The sequence below is a fragment of the Carassius carassius genome, chromosome 44 (assembly GCF_963082965.1).
Source record: "Carassius carassius chromosome 44, fCarCar2.1, whole genome shotgun sequence".
Lineage (NCBI taxonomy): Eukaryota > Metazoa > Chordata > Actinopteri > Cypriniformes > Cyprinidae > Carassius > Carassius carassius.
Genome location: NC_081798.1, coordinates 6,130,951 through 6,154,789, shown reverse-complemented (window position 1 = coordinate 6,154,789; position 23,839 = coordinate 6,130,951). Strand labels below are relative to the sequence as shown.

The window sequence follows — 23,839 nt, the reverse complement described above, 5'->3', positions numbered from 1 at the left end:
AACGGCTAACTGTGATGACACGCTTAACTAGGTTAAGATAATTAGCTTTATCAAAGTGGTCTGTGGCACTTCGGCCAACAGCCAAAGAGAGGTTGATTAAGCAGCACAATTCCTAAATAATTGATATGATAGAAAAAAAGAGGAAGCACAAAACATTTAGCCCTATTTCTTTTCATCCTTTGAAATATTAATGATGCTGATGTCCACTGTGCTATTGTAGGTCCCCAGAAAACTGTTATTTTGACACTGATCTGGGATCCGTTTTCCAAACTTAAAATACAAAGCCTATTCACTTCAGGGAAAAGGGCACAATGCTGATGTCAGCTCAGCATACATTTCACTAACAGCTTCTAGTCTGCTGTCGAGACTAAAGTAGACTTCATTAGACTGAGCTTTACTAGGTCATCGAGGACATGATATAAAGGATATAAAAGAAAGTAGAAAGCAAAGGACAGGAACGTAGAGTGAAAGAGGATCCAGGGAATATAACAATAGTGTGGCAATATGGCAAAAAAGAGAAAAAGGATGTTAAAGAAGGAAAGTAAGATAGAAATGGGACTGTTCTAGTTGCCACACTCCCTTGAGTTCCCCTGACCCACTAATGAAAGAGTAATTGATAAATTCGAAGCATTTAATTGCTTAAAATGTCATTTCATTAGATTGGGGACTGTATTTTTGTTAGCGTTTCAGTTTTTGTGAAGTAGGTGTACAAGTGAATGAAGAATGAGCTCATAACCAAGTTCAGACATATAGACGTTCAACATGGAGAACAAGAAGCCTTTATGACTCCACTTCCTCTCTTCAAGTGTCTGTACTAAGACCATTAAACTAGAACATTCAATGCCTATGCTTCATTTAAAGGGACAGTTCAATGAATACCCCCCCTCAGGCCATCCGAGATGTATGAGTTTGTTTCTTCATTGGAACAGATTTTGAGAAATTTAGATCACCTTTTTTTTACTTATGGCTCCTTTGCGGTGAATGGATGCTGTCAGGTTCAGAGTTCAAACAGCTGATAAAAATTGAAGTAATACTTTAAGTAAAAATGTAAATAATGCTTGTTTGACTTCACCAGCAAAAATATACAAATAACTGAAAATATTGTCTAAAATGTAAGTTCCACAATATTGTCTTGTTGATTTAATTTTTGTTTAAAAGCAGTCAGAGTAAGCAATCATGGTCATGTTGATATGTGAACAAACAGCATGATTACAGGTTATTTTTATATATGGATATTTAAATGTTTTTAAAGAGGATACTATATAATTTATATATCAGTTTGTAGATCACATAGCTATACATTTCATTGAGCTGGGATATAAAGTGGCCATATTTTAGTTATGATAATGTTACTTATGATGATTCAAGAAAGGTGAACCTCAAACTGAAACAAAGGTTGACCACACACAGGTGTTCCTCTGTTCCTCAAGCACAATGAGCATAAGAAAAACACACACAAGATCCATTAGAGGTTGGGAAACATGAGCTTGTGCTCAGCAGTACCTGGCTTTTGTGGTTTCATGAATGAGCTTCACTTCCATTACTGGCAAAAACTTAGAGAACTTCAGAGTTTGGAGTCCTTTTTTTCATTTGCCTGTTTGAAATGCATGCATTTGAATGGTAAATGAGCATCTATTCTATCCAAACAAACAGATGTAGTCTTCTGTTAGCGCTGCTCTCATCAACCAGGTTAATGTATTCCAGGATATTACCACCTTTGCTCTTTATTTCCAGATTTTCCATCACCCTCACCCATGATGCATATGAGCTCTTTATCTCCAGTGGGAGGGCAGAGTTCCAGAGCGCTATCGCTGTATTCATGAGGACACCACCATTATCAAGCTTTCTTTTGGAGAACACAGCCTGGACATTAACATTCCTGTCTTCTCTTTAAAAAGAGAACAACAGTATAACAACATACAACAGGGCACGAAATACACAAACCTGTTTATATACTATGTACCAGTTATTAAAATGCAGTGATGGTCGGAATGCCTCTGAATCACTTCTGGCATGGATTCCCACAGCTTCATTTTTATGTTTCTACCTTTTAGTCATGTTTGTTACAACATACATACTGTTTCTTCATTGTCAGTTTTATACCAGAAAGATATCAGAAGGGACAGAAACAGAGTGAGACAGATTGAGGAATAGATAGCGGTAGATAAGCAGCCGAATTATTCTTTTTTTGGGGGTTTCCTCATTCTTTCCTCCGTACTGGGTTCTTGTCGTTACTCACAGACTGCTTGCTCTGTGTAGAAACTGGCACAGACTCGGCCCTCGTTCAATCATTACTCTGCCCAGTGATCAGCCTCACTGACACAGTGTGAGTGAGTTCACCAAGAGCCTATTCGTTTAGGCAGAAAAGTCAGGGAAGTCATAGCTATTAGCGTCTTTCCTGTTAGCGTCTGTTACGATGGAGACAGTGAAGAATCATTTGAAATCTTTGGGTCAAGACACATGCTAAAGGTGAATGGCTCACCCAAAAAAGACATAGATGAGTTTGTTTCTTAACCTGAACAGATCTGGAGAAATTCATTACTTGCTCGCCAACGGATCCTCTGTAGTGAATGGGTGACGTCAGAACGAGAGTTCAAACAGCTGACGGTTGAAATATCATGAAAGTCCACAAATAATACACACGACTCCAGGCCATCAATTATTGTCCCGTGAAGTGAAAAGCTGCATTTTTGTAAGAAACAAATCCATTTTGAACATTCTAACTTAAATACTATTCCTCTATTCATTATATTGCTTTCTCCAGTGTAAAAGATGTTCAGACCAAGTACCATTTACAAGCAAAAACAGTCTAAACAAATATGCTGTGAGATGACAACAGAGGATCCATGAGTGAGCAAATTTCTCCAAATCTGTTCCATTGAAGAAACATACACATCAACACCTTGGAATTGTAATTTTTGGGTGAATTATTCCTTTTAAGGGCATTTTTGTTTACTTTTGTGCAATAAGAAAATTTGGTATTCTGTTGGGTTGCTACTTCATTTTCAAACCTATCTTCTGAGAGATTGAGTTAAGATGTGATCAGATGAAGATGAAGATGAAGATCAGTGAGGTAGAAACACAACTTTGCTAAACCTCAAACATATTTAAAACTCATTACAGACTTTAAAAATAGAGGGAAAGAAGAGGGAAGTAATAGTAAAGAGAACTGAGGCAAGACTGATAAATTGTATTAAAAGGGGTCGGATAAGACAGAAAGGAAGGGGAGAGAAAAAAAAGGAGGAAAGAGAGTCAGTAAAGGAGAAGAAAAAAAACTGGTAAGAAGCAGTTCTATAAAACAGAAGAGAAGTGAAACCACATACCATAAACCAACGCAATGAGTCCTCACTATTCCTCAGAACTTTCTATGATAATGGTATCCATTGGATTACAGTTTACACACCTTAATTTGTTACACATTAAATGTTGTGGCTTAAACAGAAATTATACTTAATATAGAAACACTGAAACTCACAGCTTTACACACCACTGAAAGACCTAGATTGAATGTGTGGGGCAGTCTGTGAGTCAGCATCATGTGACTGCTGCTTCTTTGTGTCTCTGTGTGTGTGTGTCTAATGTGTGTGAATGCAATAAATGTTTTGTCTTTGCCCATTCCTTGTGTTGGTGTGAGGCGGGACTATGGAGTTCCCAAAGCTGAAGTTTTCTTTTGGGAATCTCCTGTCTTCAGGAAATGAAAGCACCAGGTCAACTTCCAACAATGGTAATTCATAAACCAGTCCGGGGTGTAGGGAAATGTACAGATAAATGAGAAACATACATGTGTATGTGTTTTTCAATAGAAAATGATGACCTTGATTGTGTGCTCCTCTGTTAAATCTATATGACATCATAGAGTTTCTATATCTCTCACAGACATTATGAACTCAAAGTATGAGTAGGATAGATATATAGATAGATAGATAGATAGTAAATACTAGATAGATAGATAGTAAATACTAGATAGATAGATAGTAAATACTAGTAAATAAATAAACAGTATAAACAGATTAATGCATGGACGGACAGAGACAGACAGACAGATAGATAGATACTATAGATAGATAGATAGATAGATAGATAGATAGATAGATAGATAGATAGATAGATAGATAGATAGATAGATAGAGAGATAGATAGATAGATAGATAGATAGATAGATAGATAGATAGATAGATAGATAGATAGATAGATAGATAGATAGATAGAACCCCCCCCCCTTCCTCTCTCTCCCTCTTTCTCCCTCTTTCTCTCTCTCTCTCTCTCTACCTGGTCGACGTCACTCATTGTCAAACCCCAGACACAGATCCAGTGAGCGGGTAAATACTTCCTCAAACACGGCGCGCCGCTCATTCTCTCAGTTTACACAGCAGCAGAGACAATAAGAGACGATTTAGTGAAACCTCTCGGACGTTGACGTTGGTAAGTTTTGTGCTTCCAACTTTTCACTTTTCGTGCGCTTTGTGGGTACCTACAAATCCGCCCCTCGGGAGCGTAGAGATGACAGACATGCATAACACGAAACGTCCACGTTGTCCGCCAACAACCAATAGATTTCGTCGCAGTTTCGATGTTTGTCTCTCGGTCGCCGCGAGCATCCAGCGACACACGTCCAGCGGATTCAGTGGAAACAGTTCTAGACATTTAGTAACGAGAGATTAGAGACGCTTTTTGTTTAAACAGGAAGTCGTTTAAATGTTTAGTATCGTGTGTTCCCACACATTCAAGTTCAGGAAAAGAAACTTGATATAAGCTATTCTCTCTCTCTCTCTCTTTAATTCGGCTTAGTTACTCTGTACAGACACGCGGAAGCGTATGTAGATTGTTTTAAAAGTGTTTCTTAGAATGTGCTGCTTTAGTAATGTAAACTCATATACAAAGAGCAGACTCACAACTCTTTTTCGCTCCGGCTCCATACTGTGAAATATACACACTTTAATTATGTGTGTACATTTAGTAACGTAACAGTAACTGTTGGCCTATTCTACGGTTTGTTTTTCAAGTTCTTTGAAATGGAGATAGAGAGAGAAACTAACTAGTTTTAATGACAATGTCTTATTCGCTTAATTAAAAATAATAGATAAAATCAACTGCGCCGGATTCGCTTTCACGAACGCTTGAGAAGCGTCTTAAAAATCGTGGTTTCCATAGTTACTGCAATGGCTAGCACGTTCTTCAGAGGCGTTTCAGAGGCTAGAGGTGAATATATATATATATAATTTTCCTACCAAGATTAGACTCAAACCTATTGGTTATTAAAGCCGTGTCATTTTTCTAAAGCTGGTTTATTTATTTTATGCAAAAGCATTATCTGCCACCACAAAATGAGCAGCGTAGACTATTGTCTCTGACAATATTTACCAAAGCATTCAGTATGACAACTGTTCCTGCACGATCTGTCCGTCCTCCCTTAAAACAAACAGAACCTGGGGAATATCTGCAATGTGTTAGATGGTGGCAATGCTTTGTCATTTTCATGTTTTTTGTTTCTAATTTAGAGTACACTTCGATATAGGCTCCTAAGTGTACTTCCATATTTGGAACATTTGCAGGCTGTTGAGTATTACTGTACTTTTTATGGGGGTTTTCAAATCTACAGAGTAGTTAGAACTGTTATAAATGGCTTATGTTTTGTTTTTGATTATTTCATCCTGACACTTAGGCATGCACCAAAGTTGAAATAGACAGCAATAATTATTTTGATATTATGACCAATAACCAGATATTAAACCAGCTTTATTAGTTTTGATGTGTCATGCACATGTGTCCGGTGTTGACACAGCTGTAGGTTGTTTACAGTTGCAAAGAAACTGGTGCACAGAATTCAACTAATGTTGAATATTTCAAACGTAGTGCATCAATTTATATATTTTTTTAAATGTTTTCATCTTACCTCAAGATTTGTGGATTGCTTTTTAGACTTTACTGGACTTAATATTCATCTGATAATACCAATACAGTAATTATTAATAATACTCACATCCATACAATTTGTTGTGCATTCATCAAGCTTCAAATACGAATAGTAAAAGTTTAAGAGTACCCTATCAAAAGTTCAAATTTAAAGTTGAAAGTTTGTACAGCATATAAAACATTTTGAGCCAAATTTTCAAAGGCAACTTCAGACCAAGAAAAATAAAAATAAAACTAATGTGTCAAATTTGATCATTTAAAAAAGTTTTCCAGTTCTAGTAACGGTCGCAGATATATTGCATATCCCCACTTAAAATGCATTGAAACTGAGCTTCTCTTTTTTGACTGGCTACACGGCATTGCACCATTTTCTTACTAGCCACAGACTTAATCATTTTTTTATATTTTCTTTTCAAGCACACACACACACACAAGCCACCATATTGCACCATGCATTTTTTTTGTTCTTTCCTCTTTCACACATTCTCACTGGGTGTTTTGTTCTTGACATTAACCAGAGACTCTAGTAGTCTGTCTCTTTTGTTTCATTGTATAATGAATGCTAGTATGTCATTAGTCTCTACTGTACGTCCAAAACCTGTACAGTGAACCAAATCAACACATTGTTCTCAGCCGGAAGGTACATGTTAGTAAAGGTCTTAATCAACAACATGCACCTCTTCTAAATTATTTATCTACCAAACTGCAGGGGAGAAGAATGTAGCGATGATGGTGCGCGTCCACATGCCTGTCAACAGCAGTGTTGTTTCTGTAATGTGCACGACAAGCAGACACCATTAGGAGCGTTTAAACCTATCATTGGCTTTGTTCCATAGTGCCTCTGGCAAACACAAATACAGCACAAAGTCAGTTTTGTATAGAGGCTCAGAGTGCAACACCCAACAGTATTGTTTACTTTCTGTACATTTTGCATGTCTTTGCTCATTTTGTCTTGTTGTATCATTTCTGTTACATACTTTTATGGTAGCGAGCACACAGGCCGCTCTCTGTTGGTCTTGGATTAATGTAGCTTTTGTGAAGAGTGCGCAAGGCAGAAATGGACACCGCTCTTATTGCACAGACACACAGGGGCAAGCTCAGCTTCAGCTTTAGGTCGACATACCAACATACACACACATATACTGTTGTTAAACTGCAGTGAACGGATTTGAGCCCTAATATGTCACACACACATTTGTAAGCAAACTGCCAGTCACACAGTAAGCACTGTTTCAGAGAGGAATTGGCTTTTCCACACTAACCTTGACCAACCATTGTGTGCTTTTGTGTCTGTGTGTGTGTTCTAGGCAAGAGTGAGAAAGACAGAAGCATAGGGGCTCTTGTTTCTTAGCCTAAGGGAAGAGAGGGGTGAGAAATCAATGCTACACTAAAACGAATGTCACATGGCACTCAGCATTCATCTGACCTTGAAGTCACTGATCTCTCACTCTCCATGTTTCTCTCCCTCACTGTGCCACTCTCTCTGCACACAAATGCTTCCTTGATGTGTGTTATTTTAACCCACTAACCCTTTGACATATGTGTAGAGAAGTAATGGTTTTGTGTGGGTGTTATGTAACACTCGCACAATTACATTTTTGTTCTTTTATCCAATGATCGGTAACTTATTAAACTCACCTGCAGACATTTATAGTTAATTCTAGATCTCTCTCCAAAAACGAGGAATGCAAATTTTTATTTGTATTTGCTAAAAAGACTAGATTTTAACATGATAAGCATGTTAACACTATTTACCTTTTTAATGGACTTTCCTTGTCTTTTTGTGGATAATTTATTGATGCATGTTATCTTCAAAGAAAATATTTATGCTTAAATCAAGGTACTGTAACACAATCTTTCTCCGAAATGTCAACCTATGTTAATGATATTGAATAAAAAAAAAAAAAAAAAAAACTTGCATTCATGTCTGACTCCATTCTGGTATGTAATATTTAATTTTCTTATTCTAACCTCGATTAGAGGGATAAGATAAAGTGAAGTCCTTTTTTCTTGCAGAGTGTGAATCTTGTTTTACTTGAAAATAAAACTGAACAAAGGTTTGGCATCAGAGAGATTAAAAAAAAGGAGAAAAAAAGAAAAGAAATTAATCATTTTATTCAGCAAAGACTCATTAAATTGATTAAAATGGCTATTTTAATCTATTTTAAGCTATTTTATAAAATTTAATAATGTTATAAAAAAAATCGAATAAATGCTTAATTTCTATCCATCAAATAATCCTGAAAAACATATGATAAATATAAATATATTTTTGCAAATATGCAAAAAAATATTAACCATGTTTAACACTGATAATAATAAAAATGTTCAGACTTCAATCTGAGGATTTTGCATAGTTTAGCTGTATAATGAAGACTGCAATGCACAGAGGGGGATTTTGGGAAGCTGGGGGATTATTTTTGCTTCATGTTAGCAAAGTACAAACAGCAGCATGGTGCCTTTAACTCTGACAAACTCAACTGTTTGTGTGTAATTCCATGAATACATATACATTCACAAGTGTGGTTATAGACAAATGCAACTGCACCATCCGGACTAACAGGTTTTGCCATGTGCATTTGAATCATGGCTGTCCTTTTATAAACTTTCAGATTCTCTGTACCATGTCCACATTCTTTCTATACCTGTACTTGTGGCACATTTCATTCCCCATATGTTCATTCCACATTAAAGCATGACCTTAGTCTAATTTTCCAACTTAACCTGTTTGTTTGTTTCATTCTGTTCTTAAAGTGACAGTCTACCCTTTTTTCATGCCAATTATGCAGATGAGTACAATACCATGAAATGAAAACCATAGTAATGAAAGATCATGCAGTACAACGCACTTTCTAACTCTACAAGTGTCTTATTTAGCGAAAAGCAGCTGTGTCATGTATCACATCATTCTCTAGACTGAAATATATAGATGTTTTCAAGCCACTCTTATTCAGAATAGTTCAATTGTTTTGTTTTTTACGCTAACAGTAACCAATTAAAGTCAAAATGTGTCTTCCTTACCAACATATCTTCTCCAGTGATCTATGATATGAGATATAACTTACTTCAATTCAAATTTTATGCTTCAATTTAAGTTTAACTTTTTTAGACTTGTGTACTTTCTGTATTGAAGGTGAAATGTGTTTTTTTTTTCAATGGTAAAATCCTTTCTTCTAGTCTATTCATAAGTTTCAACCTGATCTCCATTTGATCTGTTAAAGAATGAGATCATCTGAAAATGATGTGCATGTTTTCAGCCCAGTATTGAACAGTTTGGAGACTGTGTAGGAAGTTCAGAAAAAAAGCGAGCGGGGCAGCTGTCTGGTGCAGGACAGCAAACAGAGCGAGTCTTTTTTGCACTACACTCTGTAATTCTCACCAATTACTTGAACACAAACACCCGCACACTGAGACAGATCTCTAGAAAAGACACAGCCTGTGTGACTTGAGACTAATATCACACAGAAAGAAAAACTGAATGTGTCCAACAGATAAAACCAGTAAAAGGTCAGAAAAAATAAAGCGAGAAAATGTAGATATTTCATGCTTTCAATCAGAATGGAGATTTAAGCAGTGAAATCTATGAGTCATAAAGTTTTAAAAGTGAGATCAGTAACAGTGCTTCTAGTACCTCAAATGAAAGCCCAATTTGTTTACCTTTTATCTCAATGAAATGTGAAGTTGTAATGTTTATAATGTGTGCAAAAAGATAAATGTAACTTTGCATTAACACGAGTTATCTTTGCACATTAAACTGGGATAGAAGAAATTATTTAAAATGGAAAAAATGACTACTTCACATGTAGCCCCACACATGACATATTGTATAGATATACATAATAGATATTGTGGCCATGATTTATTCATTTGTGGCCACGTTGTACTAACACATTTTTTAAATTTTAATTCAGTTCTATTGTGGCCATGAATCAGTAAGCTAGAAAACAAAAGCATCACCTAAACCAAGGTAACAAATCAATAAAGTGGAACAAATTCTTAATTCATGGTCATGATATCTCATGCATTTGTGTAATCTGATCATAATACATTACTACATTTGTTTAGCACAGAAGTATGGTGGTTACCAGTTTTAACAAAAGAGTTAAAGGTAGTGCCATGCACACATTACCACACGTCTACATAGGCATACCAGAGGGATGTGTGTTAATTAAGCAGCAACTGGTCTGGGCGGAGGGAGGTGACCTCTCTTGACAAATTAATGGGCCGCTGAGGGAACTGAGGCTACTGAAAAGATATGCACACACAGTACACGCTTATTCATTTCATATTAAAATAGATGATGAAACCTTGTAGCAATGACTTCTTTTCTATAAACTTAAAACATGATTTGTAGACATGGAGTGATGAATGCACTACATTAGTAAGGCTGTCAGTCTTGTATTTGAATAGCCTAACAGTCTGGATGTTTAGCAAGCACATTGAACTTCCAGTGTGTTTCTCAGTGCATTCTTTCTGCCCTCCCCCTTTCTAGTTTTTCCTCATTTTCTCTCTCCATCCCCTCCCTTGCTGCATGTGCTCATTTTTTCCACTCTCTCCAGGGAAACGTTATTTTTTTTTCTGTAGTCATATTCATTTGAGTGTAAGAGGTTTATGTTTGACTGAGTGTTTCATTAGTTTATATGAATGCATTTTTCGTCATATTATGTGTGTGTGGTCCCAGATTATCCTTAATCTTTCTCACTCTCTCTCTGGTATTGATGTACATGTTTGAATATACAACACGTCACCACCATGTAGAATAGAGAAAAGATAAAAACAAATATCAGCAAATTTTTTTCCGCTTTGTATTTGAGAGTTTGTGTGGGAGCTTTTAAAGCTGGTTTTAATTATCTCAATTTACCATTTTATGATTATATAATTCATGGAGGATTGCTCTGTCACAACCTCCAGCAATGATCTAAATCTACCCTGTATCAGTATCATTATTTAATGCTGTGTTTGACACCGATTTAGTTCAAAACCATCCATTTTTAGGGCATGCAGTTTCTACGCTTTGGAACACTAAGTGTTTGAGAGCATAATATCAAAACTGCAGGTTTTCCCAATGAAAGCTTCTATATTTTGGGTTGTGGATTAACTTTTCTTTTTCATTTGTCTTGACTGAGATCCCCACATACATGTCCTCTGTCAATGTATGTTGTTACCTACACAGATTTACATTTCTGTTGGCCTTTTCTGCAGTCATTGTCACTCATCTGAGTGATTTCAACACTTTGTTGGTGTGAAGCCACTGGCCTAAAACTGTGGCAAATCAGCAAATGGATACATCTCGATTAGTCTGTCAGTATTCCGTCATTGGTGGTGTCACAAACGGTCCCACTTCACTTGCTCTACATTTTGTCTTTCAGCAATCAGTCATGAGGCAGCGATAAAAATATTCAAAGCTCCTTTATCAGAGTTTTAAGATAAAGTGTGATTTTCTTTTTTCAGTTTTAAGCACTTAATATGCAACTACAGCATGAGTAAGCCATTTGAAGGTTGATTTTCCTGAAAAGTATGAACACTGTGGTACTTTCAAAATTTTGGTTTGAGTATGGGGCCGAGTAATCTCTCTGTCTGACCTATGACAGATGAGTGGGGTGTTGAGGAAACCTGTTTGGTAACAAACCATTTTTGGAAGTACATTTGATCTTGTTAGTGCTGCATACATTTCTTTAAAATTATTTTAAGTAGTGGGTTGGTGACAGATTTACTAAAATTGCACTTGCAGTTTGTGCTTTTCATTCATTTCATTTTCCATTGTGTGTGCAGTGTGTATCTGAGCTCTTAATCCCAGTTATTAAACTGTGAAACCGAGTAAAGGTCTGCAGTTGGCCAATTGTGCCCCAGAATCCCATCAAAGCTCTTTGAACCATTGTGTGTTCAGTAATTCCAGTAGGAGAGGGGTGGGATTGGAAACTGATGTGGCTATGAAAAATAACACATTTAGCTTCTACTCTGCAATTGTGCCTATTAGGAAAATAAAACTAGCTAGTCAGCAGCAGTGAAAGTGATGTAAGCAGAACCATCAAAAAAAAAAGTAGATTTCACAAGTATTGGCCTTCACAATATAGGAAGCTGAAGCAATAATCCTGAAACTTTAGCAAATCTTGAGGGTTTTATGAATAGTTTTTATAAAAGTTATGGAAAATATTATTCACAATACCGTTCAGCCTCGCCATTACAGCAAAACAATTACATTTAAAAACTTATTAAAATAGAAAAGGTTATTTGAAATTAGATTAATATTTCACAATATTACTGCTCTTACAAAATGTTTGGTCAAATAAATCAAAATCCCAAACCTGCTATTTTCAAAAAACGTAACTTTTTTTTTCACCAAACGTTTTTGAGTTTTTTGAGTAAAATCCAAAAATATTCAAACGTTCGAGTCTAATAAATGTGCTTCTGTTTTTAATTTTGGATTTGTTTTGTTACAAATTATATTCTTAGCATAATAATAAAATTACGAAAAATGCGTAAAATTTATTATTTCTTCTCTGTATATAAGAATGAACACATCACACATATCAAGTTTGGTCATCTTTTTAAAATATTGCATTACATTCTTTGCCTACCACAGCATATCTCTAAAAAATGTTTTGTCAAAGCAAGTGATGTTTCTGCTATTTATGAGACAAAACTTTTCTGTGAGTGAGAGAGGCCTGCTGACCTCCAGCAACCTATGAACTTCATCCATTTTTTTTCTTGTATGTAGGCAGAGTGATATCTCACCATGGCTCCGTTCCTGCGGATTGCCTTCAATGATTTTCAACTGGGAGACCTTCCCCCTATGACAGAGCAACCATTCTGTGCCATCAAGATGAAGGAATCCCTCAGCACAGGTCAGTGAGGCTTGTAATCAGAGCAAATTAACATTCACTTTTTGTGATTGTCTACAAAATATAAACAGTATGCGGTGCTGCCTCAGAATTAAAGGGTAACTTAGGAAGCATCATAATTTCAGTAGCATTTCTTCCTCTCTTTGTCCACCCAGAGCGGGGGAAGACACTGGTCCAGAGGAAGCCTACTATGTACCCTGTGTGGAAATCCACATTTGACGCACATATCTATGAAGGCCGTGTCATACAGGTGGTCCTGATGAAAACGGCAGAGGAGCCTTTGTCGGAGGCAACGGTTGGGGTCTCTGTCATTGCTGAGCGCTGCAAAAAAAGAAATGGCAGTGCTGAGTTTTGGGTGGACCTGCAGCCTTCTGGGAAGGTGATGATGTCTGTCCAGTTATTCTTAGAGGGTTCAGACCTAGGTAGGTACATGCAAGCGTATATACATTTCAAAAGTATAAAGTTGGGGTCAATAAGATTTTGTAGTGTTTTGAAAGAAGTCTCTTATGCTCATCATGGCTGTGTTTATTTGATCAAAAATACAGTAAAAACTGTATTTTAAAAATATTTTGAAATGTTATACTTAAAAAAAAAATGTTTTAATATAATAAAAACTGTAATATTTTGAAAAAGTATTACAATTTTCTCAACTAACTGTTTTCTGTTTGAAAATATTTTAAAATGCAATTTATTCCTGTAATTACAAAGCTGAATTTTCAGCAGCCATTCCTCCATTCTTCATTATCACATGATCCTTCAGAAATCATATGAAATCTAAATCTTTTCTAACATACTTATAACATTAATAACTGTGTTAACAGTCACATTTGCTCATTTGAAAACATCCTTGCTGAATAAAAGTATTAATTTCTTAAAAAAAAAAAAATTCTAAATCTTACTGAACCCAAACTTTTGAAAAGTAATAACGGTGGTGATTTTCCCAAAACATTTTTGCTTTTATCTATTTTAATAGATGACTAGATGAATAGAGAACTTTTTCTGATCCAAGTTATGTCCTGATTAGCAAAAACTAATATTTTTGAAACCTTAATTTAAAACTATGGAAGGCCTATTTCTATAAGTATTGTCTACTCTGTTTGCTTGCCTTTGTTCCACTCTGGTGTTCCCCTGTTTCTTTAAATTCAGTCTTCTATTTTTCCATTATCTCACCACCCTCAGATACCAGCTTGGTAATGTCAGCTGGTATCTGCCCTGTCTTTGCTTACACATGCATCTTACTCATATTTTCATGCTGGTCCTCTTTCTGGCATCTTATTTTTTTAAATACCATAGCAGATTTGCTTTTTGTATCTCACTGTTTACTGTTTAATGTTTATTGGATATTGTCAAGACTTGTCTTTAAACTCAACAATAGGTGGTTTCAAATATTGTGAAACACTCTGTGGCAAAAGACACAGGATAAAACCATCAATCTCAACCCATGAGAGTTTTTTTTAGTTTTGCTACTTCTGCTGCACTTGGGAGGAAATGACTTGATAGTGATTTATAAAAATTCTGAAGGCACCATAAACAGAACAGTCACTATGCACCATATAAATATGTTTAGTATCTTAAAGCCAGTGGAACTAATAAACATCCCATTGGCATATGTATTCCAGAAATGAAAATTCTGACAATATTTAATTTAGGGGGAAATATCATATAGCAATGTAATTTCATATTGATGTGCAAGTAAAGTTAATTTTAATTCAGTAAAAAGAAATGTATTTCAAAAGACCCTGTTTTGACCTGCGTTGCAGATTCAAAGTCCTCAATGGCTATGAAAGAAGACGACGGCGCTCTCACAATAAACAGGAGGAGAGGAGCCATCAAACAGGCCAAAGTTCACTGTATCAAGAACCACGAGTTCACAGCCACCTTCTTCAAACAGCCCACCTTCTGCTCGGTCTGCAGGGAGTTTGTGTGGTTAGTATATAAAAACTAGTATGTAAATGTACATAGTAACAGTAAAAACCATTTAATAACCAGATTTTGATTTCAGAAGAATTGTGTCACTTTTGCCGTTATGATGCTGGGCTGTTGTGTGTGGATGCCAGGGCTTTGGTAGTAAATTACTTGGCTGATTCTAGACCAGAAGAGCCCAAGTCTTATGATATTAAATATGACATTGTGCACTGGTCTCTAGATATGACTTAAAACCTTGTACATACATTTTTGTTCTTGTTTGCACTTTTTCACATATTTAAATCAACCATTCAAAAATTTAAGAGGTATCATATCCACAGCAAAAAAATATAGGCAAAGTTATACCCATAATACTTGAATTTTTGGGGTTAGCTTGTTAAAAACCTTAACTCCAAGTATTAGCAACAGCAGTGCTTGTTAATGGACAGTGGTAGCATAATGGTTTGGGACCTAGGCTGTGAAAGAAAAGCTTGCAGGTTCAATACCAAATTGAAATGACCCAGAAACTAACAATTTACTGAGATTACAATGCAGCTCTGATGTGCCCTTAAGCAAGGTACTTCTCAGTCAAAGTCATGCATAGGCCATAATTGGCGTACTATAACAGGTTAGTCCAGGGAGACAAGCCACTTTTTATGAAAAAATGCATCAATAGCCTGTAACTACACGAATAGATTAGATGCAAGAAAACATTAGTTCATCACTATCAGACATCTAAAATGATTTGAAATTGCATCTCACGTAGGCATAACTATAAGTAATCTTAAGCAGCCAGAAGTCTAGCAGCAATAATCTTAGTGTGTGATTTGTGTGTAAGTCATAGCATTGGAGAGCATCTGTGTTTGTGTGTGCAAGCGCACTTGGCTTTTCCTCTGATATTTCAGCTGCCTAAGCAGTCCCTCAGGCTGTCGTCTTCCTGTGCAGTGTGAGACGGATTGCTATGCCTTAGTGCCTTGTTCACGCTATATACAGTATATAAATGTATATGTGTTGTAGAGAGTCAGTGCTTCAGATTCTCCCTAATAAAAGTAAAGTTAACACTCCATTATCACCCATTGTGTACAAATATCAGTACTCAAACACACTCTTTTTGCATTCCAGGGGTCTCAACAAGCAGGGCTACAAATGTAGGCGTAAGTATCTTCACAGTTTTCAAACTTTTGTACACGTTTTCAGTAAGAACACACATTACACATGTTAGTTCCATTATAGTAGTTGTTGTTGTTTAATGTTACATTTTGACCTGATTTTTTTCTGCGTGGCACATAAATGATCCTCCTGTGGAATTAATATAATGGGTTCTTTGAAATAATTTTTTTTAAATATATTTTTGTACTATTAAATTAATTAAAAGGCAATTTGCACACATCACACCTTACTCTTTTCCAGAATGCAATGCTGCTATTCACAAGAAGTGCATTGATAAGATCATTGGGAGATGCACAGGAACAGCGACCAACAGTCGAGATACAATGGTAAGCATTAGTGAAAACAATATTAAGTAAAAGAATACTTACTTTTACAATATTAAGTCAATTAATTTAACATAAAGTATATTGTGTATATAATGTATCATGGTTTCCACAAAAATAGTAACACAATAATGTGTATCAAATGATACTGATAATAATAAAAAAAGTTTCTTGAGCACCAAATCAGCATATCAGAATAATTTCTGAAGGATGATGTGACAAAGTCTAGAGCTGAAAATTCAGCTTTGTCTTCACAAGTATAAATTACATTTAAAAATATATTACAATAGAGAGCAGTTGATTAAATTGTAATAATATTTCACATTATTACTGTTTTACTGTATCGTTTATCAAATAAATGCATAAAGAGATGCAAGAGACTTGGCGTGTGTGTATATATATATATATATATATATATATATATATATATATATATATATATATATATATTGTCATGACTTTGCATTGTAAATATCATAACAAAGTATCTAAATTTAAAATTTTAATTTATGCATTTAGCAGACGCTTTTATCCAATGCGACTTACAGTACATTCAGGCTATCAATTTTTACTTATCATGTGTTTTCCGGGGGAATCGAACCCCCAACCTTAGTGCAATGCTCTACCAAATGAGCTACAGGAACACTAATCTAAATGCATTAATTTGTTATATCTCTGCTGCCAGTCTTAACTGTTTTGGGTCAGATTTTAACAAGGACTAAATAAGAGAAAGAAACATTCACTTGAAGTTCCAAATGGCTGGACCTTCAGTTTTCAACACTAATAGCAAACTGAGCAAGGATCAGAGTCTGTCAGTAATCAACAGAAGGCCATGATATTGGATATGTGTCACAAATATGTTGGGGTAACTAAACTAAACACTGTAAAGCCTTTCTGTAAAGAGTCTCTGATAGCTCTGGGATCTATGTGGCTAGGCAGGACCTCTTCTGGAAAGGGCTCCATGAGGTGTGGTAGGTGTTGCATCTGTGCCCACAAGCATTTCGATTCAGTTTGGTGCTGATGGCCTGTTTGTACAACTGCAGTTTCAGAAGGAGCGCTTTAAGATCGACATGCCACATCGCTTCAAGACCCATAACTACATGAGCCCGACCTTCTGTGATCACTGTGGGAGTCTGCTGTGGGGAATGGTCAGACAAGGCCTCAAGTGTGAAGGTAAGAACGATGTTGTTTTATTAATGGTTGACTTACATCAGTTTTTCCCTTTCATTGTCTTTTGGTTTCTTCTCTGTTAATATCTAATGCAGCTTACTCTTTCTGTTCAGAATGTAGTATGAACGTTCATCATAAATGCCAGAGCAAGGTTGCCAACCTCTGCGGAATCAACCAGAAGCTCCTGGCTGAGGCTTTGACTCAAGTTAGCCTGGTAAATGATTCAACCAATCAGCCTTGGCTTTTTTGCAAGACATTTGCAGTAAAATTATTTTATAACATGACACTATTTTGGGGTTTTCATGGGTTCATATGTACGCATCAGTATGCAATAAAAGCTCAGAAATAAAGCTGATCAAATCTAACATGCTTGCTATTTCACTTATTGTGTTTAGAAATCTTCCACAAAGCGTCCAGATCCCACTCTGTCAGAAATTGGAATCTATCAAGCCATAGATAAAAACGTGCCAGGGGACCCTAGTGGTGAGTTTGAATTACTGCATTTTTCCTACTGCATTATTGGTTCCCTTAGTTCTGGTACCTTATATTAGATTAGCTTTGATTTCATTTAAATATGAAGTGGCCCCAAAATGTATTCGGACAATTATGTCACATTTAAAACTTTAATTACAAAAAAAAAAAAAAATTAAACTAATTAAATTAAATAACAATTATTATTGTTTTTATATATTTATTTTCATTTTAGTAAATTTGTGGTGTTTTTGTCATTTTTCATTTCTTTTGTAATTTATATTTATATTTAGATTATTTATATCCATATCCAAGTTTGTATTTGTTTTTATTTCACTTTTAGCTTTAGTTATTTTAGTATTAAGTAAAACTAAATCAAAGTAAAAAAAAGTTGCCCTGACAACTGGCTAAAATAATACAGGTTTTTACATATTATTTTATTTCAATTAACATTTTTATTTTAAATACCAGACATGTTTTCGATTTTTTTTATCTATTTGTAACCTTGTCTTGTGTTTATTAATATGTGGCCATTGGCGTATATGTATATTTGTGTTTATAAATATTAGCGGAAGGCTCTGGAAAACTGTGGGACGATATGACCCCTGCCCCTCACAGCACCACCATCACATCTCGTGTCTCTGTAAACAACTTTGTCTTCCACAAAGTACTAGGCAAAGGCAGCTTTGGAAAGGTAAGAGACACACAGTATACATATGTCAGCATTGTATTGTTATGGAGTCCTCTCTTTAAACAATTCCCATGTTCTGGCAGGTGATTCTCGCTGAGCTCAAAGGAAGGGGAGAATATTTTGCTGTAAAGGCCCTGAAGAAGGATGTGGTGCTTATGGACGATGATGTGGAGTGCACAATGGTGGAAAAAAGAGTGTTAGCGTTAGCCTGGGAAAACCCTTTCCTCACACACCTCTACTGCACCTTTCAGTCGAAGGTGAGCATCCTTCCAAATAATAACGTGTTACATTCACTACCATACAAAAGTCTGGGATCTCTTTTATTCACAGGGATGCATTAAATTGGTCAAAAGTGACAGTAAAGATGTTTATAATGTTACAAAAGATGTTGTTTTCAATGTTCTGTTCATCAAAGAATCCTGAAAAAAGTGTGTGGTTTCCAAATATTTTCAACGTTGACAGTAAGCACCAAAATCAGAAAACCAGCTTTGCCATCAAATTTTGCGGTAATGTTTCACAATATTACTGTTTCTTTTTGATCAAATGAATGCAGCTTTAGTATGCAATAAGAGACTTCTTTCAAACATTCTTTCAAAAAATCTTGCCAACTCCAAACATTTAGTAATCTATACAAAGAGCAATGCAATGATTATCTAAAAGACTGCATTGTATATGTATAACATCTATATTAGTGCTGCTAAAAGTGACTGATGAATATGGAATGTGGTTGTGCAAAGTGAAATATCTTCCTGTCAAATTACGTAGTTCTATGGTTACAGTAAAGCAATTGCGGGAACCAAGCTTTGTTACTATTGTCATGATGTATGCTGAAGAACTCGTTCCCCCGTTACACATGCAAAGTTTCCATGACTTTCAGGATTTGAGCAGCACGTCAGCCTGCTTTGCATGTGTGAGGGACCATAGGTCTGACATCAAGCATTATGAGAATGACATGGAATGTTGCAAACACAAAATAGCAGGTTCTCATGCTATATCATGAACATATATCAATGTGTCTGTGCAGTCTGGAAATATTTTGAGATGAATAACACAATATTAGTGATATGTGAAATCACCTTGCCGCCCTTGTTTGACTGGCTCACACAAAGCTCTAACCCGGATAATTTGCTTTAGAATGATGTGCTGTTGTCATTTTTTCCAGTAAAATATTTTGTAACTTAATAATGATGACGATCCGTGTGTTTATCAACAGGAGCACTTATTCTTTGTGATGGAGTATCTGAATGGAGGAGATCTGATGTTCCACATTCAGGATAAGGGCCGTTTTGATTTGTACAGAACCACGTGAGTGACATCCATTCTGAATAAATGATCTTTTTTTGCCACAGCATATCTACTATATTGTTTATCTTCCATTATCAAGAAATAATTATTTTGTGTGTTTTGGTCAAATCTGTTTCTTGTCAAAGGTTTTATGCTGCTGAAATCATCTGTGGACTACAGTACCTCCATTCTAAAGGAATTATATACAGGTAAAATGAGTGTTCCTTGCTGAAGAAACTCTTATTTTGATTATTTGAATCTTTTTTTTTTTCACTGAGATTGAGGGTCAATCTAATATCTAATGTCTAAAATGTATCACAATTTACCCATTACTATTAAGCAGCACAACTATTTTTTAACATTAATAATAATATTAATGTATCTTGAGCACCGAATCAACACATTAGAAGGATTTCTGAAAGATCACTCATCAGAATTAAGACTAGAGTAATGATACTGAAAAATTCAGCTTTATCATCACAGGGATACATTTTATTACATTATAATTATATTTTACAATATTACTGTTTTCAATTTCGTATTTCAAGTCTGTGATTATTTTTATCATCATGTACAAGTAATTTAGCAGAAAGTTGTTCTTTTTCATACAGTGAAAATTACCATGCAAATTAACGTCCATATGAAGCAAAACATTTTTTTTCTAATCAGAGATTTAAAGTTGGACAATGTGATGCTGGACAAGGATGGACATATTAAGATTGCAGACTTTGGGATGTGCAAAGAGAACATGCTTGGAGAAAACAGAGCGACCACATTCTGTGGCACGCCAGATTATATTGCTCCCGAGATCCTGCTGGGACAGAAATACAGTTTCTCTGTGGATTGGTGGTCGTTCGGCGTGCTGCTCTACGAGATGCTGATTGGCCAGTCGCCGTTCCAGGGCGATGATGAGGATGAGCTGTTTGAGTCGATCCGCATGGATGTACCTCACTACCCACGGTGGATTACCAAAGAGGCCAAAGACCTGCTGGAGAAAGTGAGTCTGACCAATTGATTTATCTTAATGAACGCTTTCAGGACTGATGCTTTATGGAGTCCTTCAATCTGTGTCTTTTACATTTTCAGTTATTTGAACGGGATTCAACTCGACGGCTAGGTGTTGTGGGAAATATCCGCGGACACGCCTTCTTCAAGACAATCAACTGGCTTGCTCTGGAGAAACGAGAGGTGTCTCCCCCGTTCAAGCCAAAAGTGGTACGATTCTGATATGATTTATTTTACTATTAAAAAACGCTTTCCTTAATTGATATACAGCTGAATTTGAATAAAATGTAAATATTAGATGAAAATTTTTAAATGCTTCCTGGGTTGAAATGAAAATACATAAAAGTTATTAGGAAAAAAAATGGAAAGCTTAAAATTTTAATTAAAACTAAATTATGAAAAAATTCAAAATGTTATATATACTAGTATAAAAGTGTATAAATAGTGTTAATAGTGTTCCTGTAGCTCAGTTGGTAGAGCATTGCGCTATCAAGCGCAAGGTTGGGAGTTCGATTCCCAGGGAACACATGATAGGTAAAAATTTATAGCCTGAATGCACTGTAAGTCGCTTTGGATAAAAGCGTCTGCTAAATGCATAAATTTAATTTAAATTGTAATTTTAATTTAATTTAATTTAATTTAATTTAAATAATACTAAAATAACACTGCTGTGAGTGGTGTTAAGAGAAGTTTCACCTACATGCATGATTCATTTTACAGCTGAATTCATTGCTCGATTCAAAGTTACGCAATATAAATGTGCAAAATGTGAAGCTTATTGCTGTACTTTGAAACAAAAGGCAGTAGCAAAATATCTGTCATAATTGTTAAGCTAATGAAGTGCTCATTGCTGAAAACTTGTGAAGAAGTTAATGATAAACCAATAACATTTGCCTTATCTATGCTCTAATGATGACATTAAAATAAAAGGAAATCTCTTTTAAAGAGATCATGTCATGAGCAATCAAATTTTCCTTAATCTGTTGAGATAAGAGTTTTATAACAGAAGAGATTTACAACAGAAAAAAAATACTGGAACTTTCAGAAATCAAAAGTTCCTCCCCTGTCCAAGTGGACGGTTTATTCAGTAAGTTATTGTGCGTATAGTATGTCATTTACAGTGTACGTCATCAGTGCCTATTTGGTATTCAGAAACTTGACAATTCCCTATCATTTCTTCTTAGTAGTATTCCGTAACTGCTTACAAAACGTATTTTTTGACTGTGTGTAGCACCTGCAGCTCTGGATATACTTCAGTAGAATCACAGCATTAGGTTGCAGCAAATGTATTTTTAACAGTGGAATCTTAACAGTTTGAGCAGCACATTAAAGTGTTGATTGTTTTGTGATTGTGATTTGTGAATGTTCGCAAATTTTCAGTAAGTGTTGAAGGAAATTCATGCTTCTATTCAGTAGGTGATAGGAAAGATATATATCTCACTAAAAATCTGTCATTTAAATGTTGTCAAAAATATTTAACGGCACCAATGTTTTTAACATGGATGATAATTAGAAAATGTTTTTTGAGGACAAAGTCGGCATATTCGAATGATTTCTTAAAGATCATGTGACACTGAAGACTTCTACTCGCGTCACACCAGACAAAAAATGAAGGATATGACCCCTTCAACAGTCTCGAAAGTGACTTCAGGAATATTTTCTGACGTCTCTCTTCCTCTACTTGCAGAAATCCCCCAGTGACTGTAGCAATTTTGACCGGGAGTTCCTCAGTGAGAAGCCCCGTCTCTCTCAAAGTGACAAGAACCTGATAGACTCCATGGACCAGTCTGCCTTTGCTGGCTTCTCTTTCATTAACCCCAAAATGGAGACCATTATAGAAAAATAAGACATTCACACCAGGATCCTGTAAACCTGCCCAACTCAAATCAAAACGGCGCATAGGAGCCAGGAGTTCAACCAGTGTTACACTTGTTATACTTTCTGGATGGTCCAAATAGATAATGCTGTATTTATGTCTTCTTCAATCAATTGATCAAAACTTTAAATCAAAACTTTATTTGATGATGTACTATATTTGTTCATGTAATATCTCTAATGAATGTTCATGGGATTAAATGACGCCCTTACTATCATACATCCAAACAGACAGACAAAAAGGGATTTTAGAAACCCAAAGAAAGGGAATGTATATTTTAGTCTGTATAATATGCTGGGACTTTGCAATCTGATTGAATAGTGGCCTTCTTAACACTCTTGAATCCTTCTTGTTTTCCCTCATACAACATTTTATTGTTAAACAGAATCTCGTGCTAAGGTTTGTTTGTGGGATAATTTGGTGGTTATTTTTTGTATCTGTCCTCTCTTGTTGATCTTGTTCTACAGTGTGAGTTGTAATTATAAGATGCTGATTTTGCCAGCGTGAGCTGAGCGTGCACAGAATAGTGTTGTTTTTTTCCACTATGGATCTATAATGGCGGTCTAGTGTAGGTGAACCTAAAACCTCTTCAATATGAAAACCTACAAATATGAATGTCTTGCCAGACATATTGTTAATATATAGGGTTGCTTTTATGGTACTGTAATAGGTAGTATATTGGTACACTATATTGGTGGGTGGAGGATATACATCTCCTAAGCAAGTGAGAGTATAAATATATGTCCTATTATTTAATGTCGGTATTTTAATAACAATACTGTATATAACAATATATGTATATTATTCTGAATTGTTGTTGTTACTGGAGGTAATAATGTTGTCTTTTTTTTACTGAATTTACTCCTCAGAACGCAACACCATTAAAGGTTTCTTTAACTTAAATTTTGGCTTTTGGCTTTACTGTCATGCCGTTCCTCGAATGGGTACATAGGTACAAACATGCAAAAAAATTAACGATTAAATATGTTTTATTATTAAGCAAACAATAATTCACAGCAAAACTGAATAGATATTAAGTTTATTATTTGTAATATCAATTTTAATTTAATATTTATATTTTTTGTTGTTGTTGTTATTTATATGTTATCTTTTAACCCGTCCTCTACTCTTAAACATAACCCTAACACAAACCTCTGCAGAGCACTAGATTTAAATAGAAACATGAGGT

At 35.5% G+C, this 23,839-nt stretch overlaps 1 protein-coding gene across 1 annotated transcript; it reads left to right on the top strand.

The window, feature by feature from the left end:
• The first annotated feature begins 4,269 nt into the window (after window positions 1–4,269).
• Window positions 4,270–23,553, top strand: LOC132126670 (protein kinase C delta type-like). Its single transcript, XM_059538089.1, has 16 exons — window positions 4,270–4,422; window positions 12,632–12,758; window positions 12,911–13,177; window positions 14,516–14,681; window positions 15,783–15,814; window positions 16,071–16,156; window positions 17,197–17,326; window positions 17,437–17,537; window positions 17,719–17,803; window positions 18,364–18,488; window positions 18,569–18,742; window positions 19,699–19,790; window positions 19,916–19,978; window positions 20,439–20,766; window positions 20,856–20,984; window positions 22,462–23,553. Exons 2-16 carry the CDS (start codon window positions 12,650–12,652, stop codon window positions 22,618–22,620), a joined length of 2,046 nt encoding a protein of 681 aa, XP_059394072.1. The 5' UTR covers window positions 4,270–4,422; window positions 12,632–12,649; the 3' UTR covers window positions 22,621–23,553.
• The last annotated feature ends 286 nt before the right edge of the window (window positions 23,554–23,839 follow it).

Coding starts and splice junctions, on each gene's coding strand:
- LOC132126670 (XM_059538089.1), top strand. CDS start 12,650: ATGGCTCCGTTCCTGCGGATTGCCTTCAATGATTTTCAACTGGGAGAC. Junction 16,157..17,196: donor CCAACAGTCGAGATACAATG/GTAAGCATTAGT, acceptor GTACAACTGCAG/TTTCAGAAGGAGCGCTTTAA. Junction 17,327..17,436: donor ACAAGGCCTCAAGTGTGAAG/GTAAGAACGATG, acceptor CTTTCTGTTCAG/AATGTAGTATGAACGTTCAT.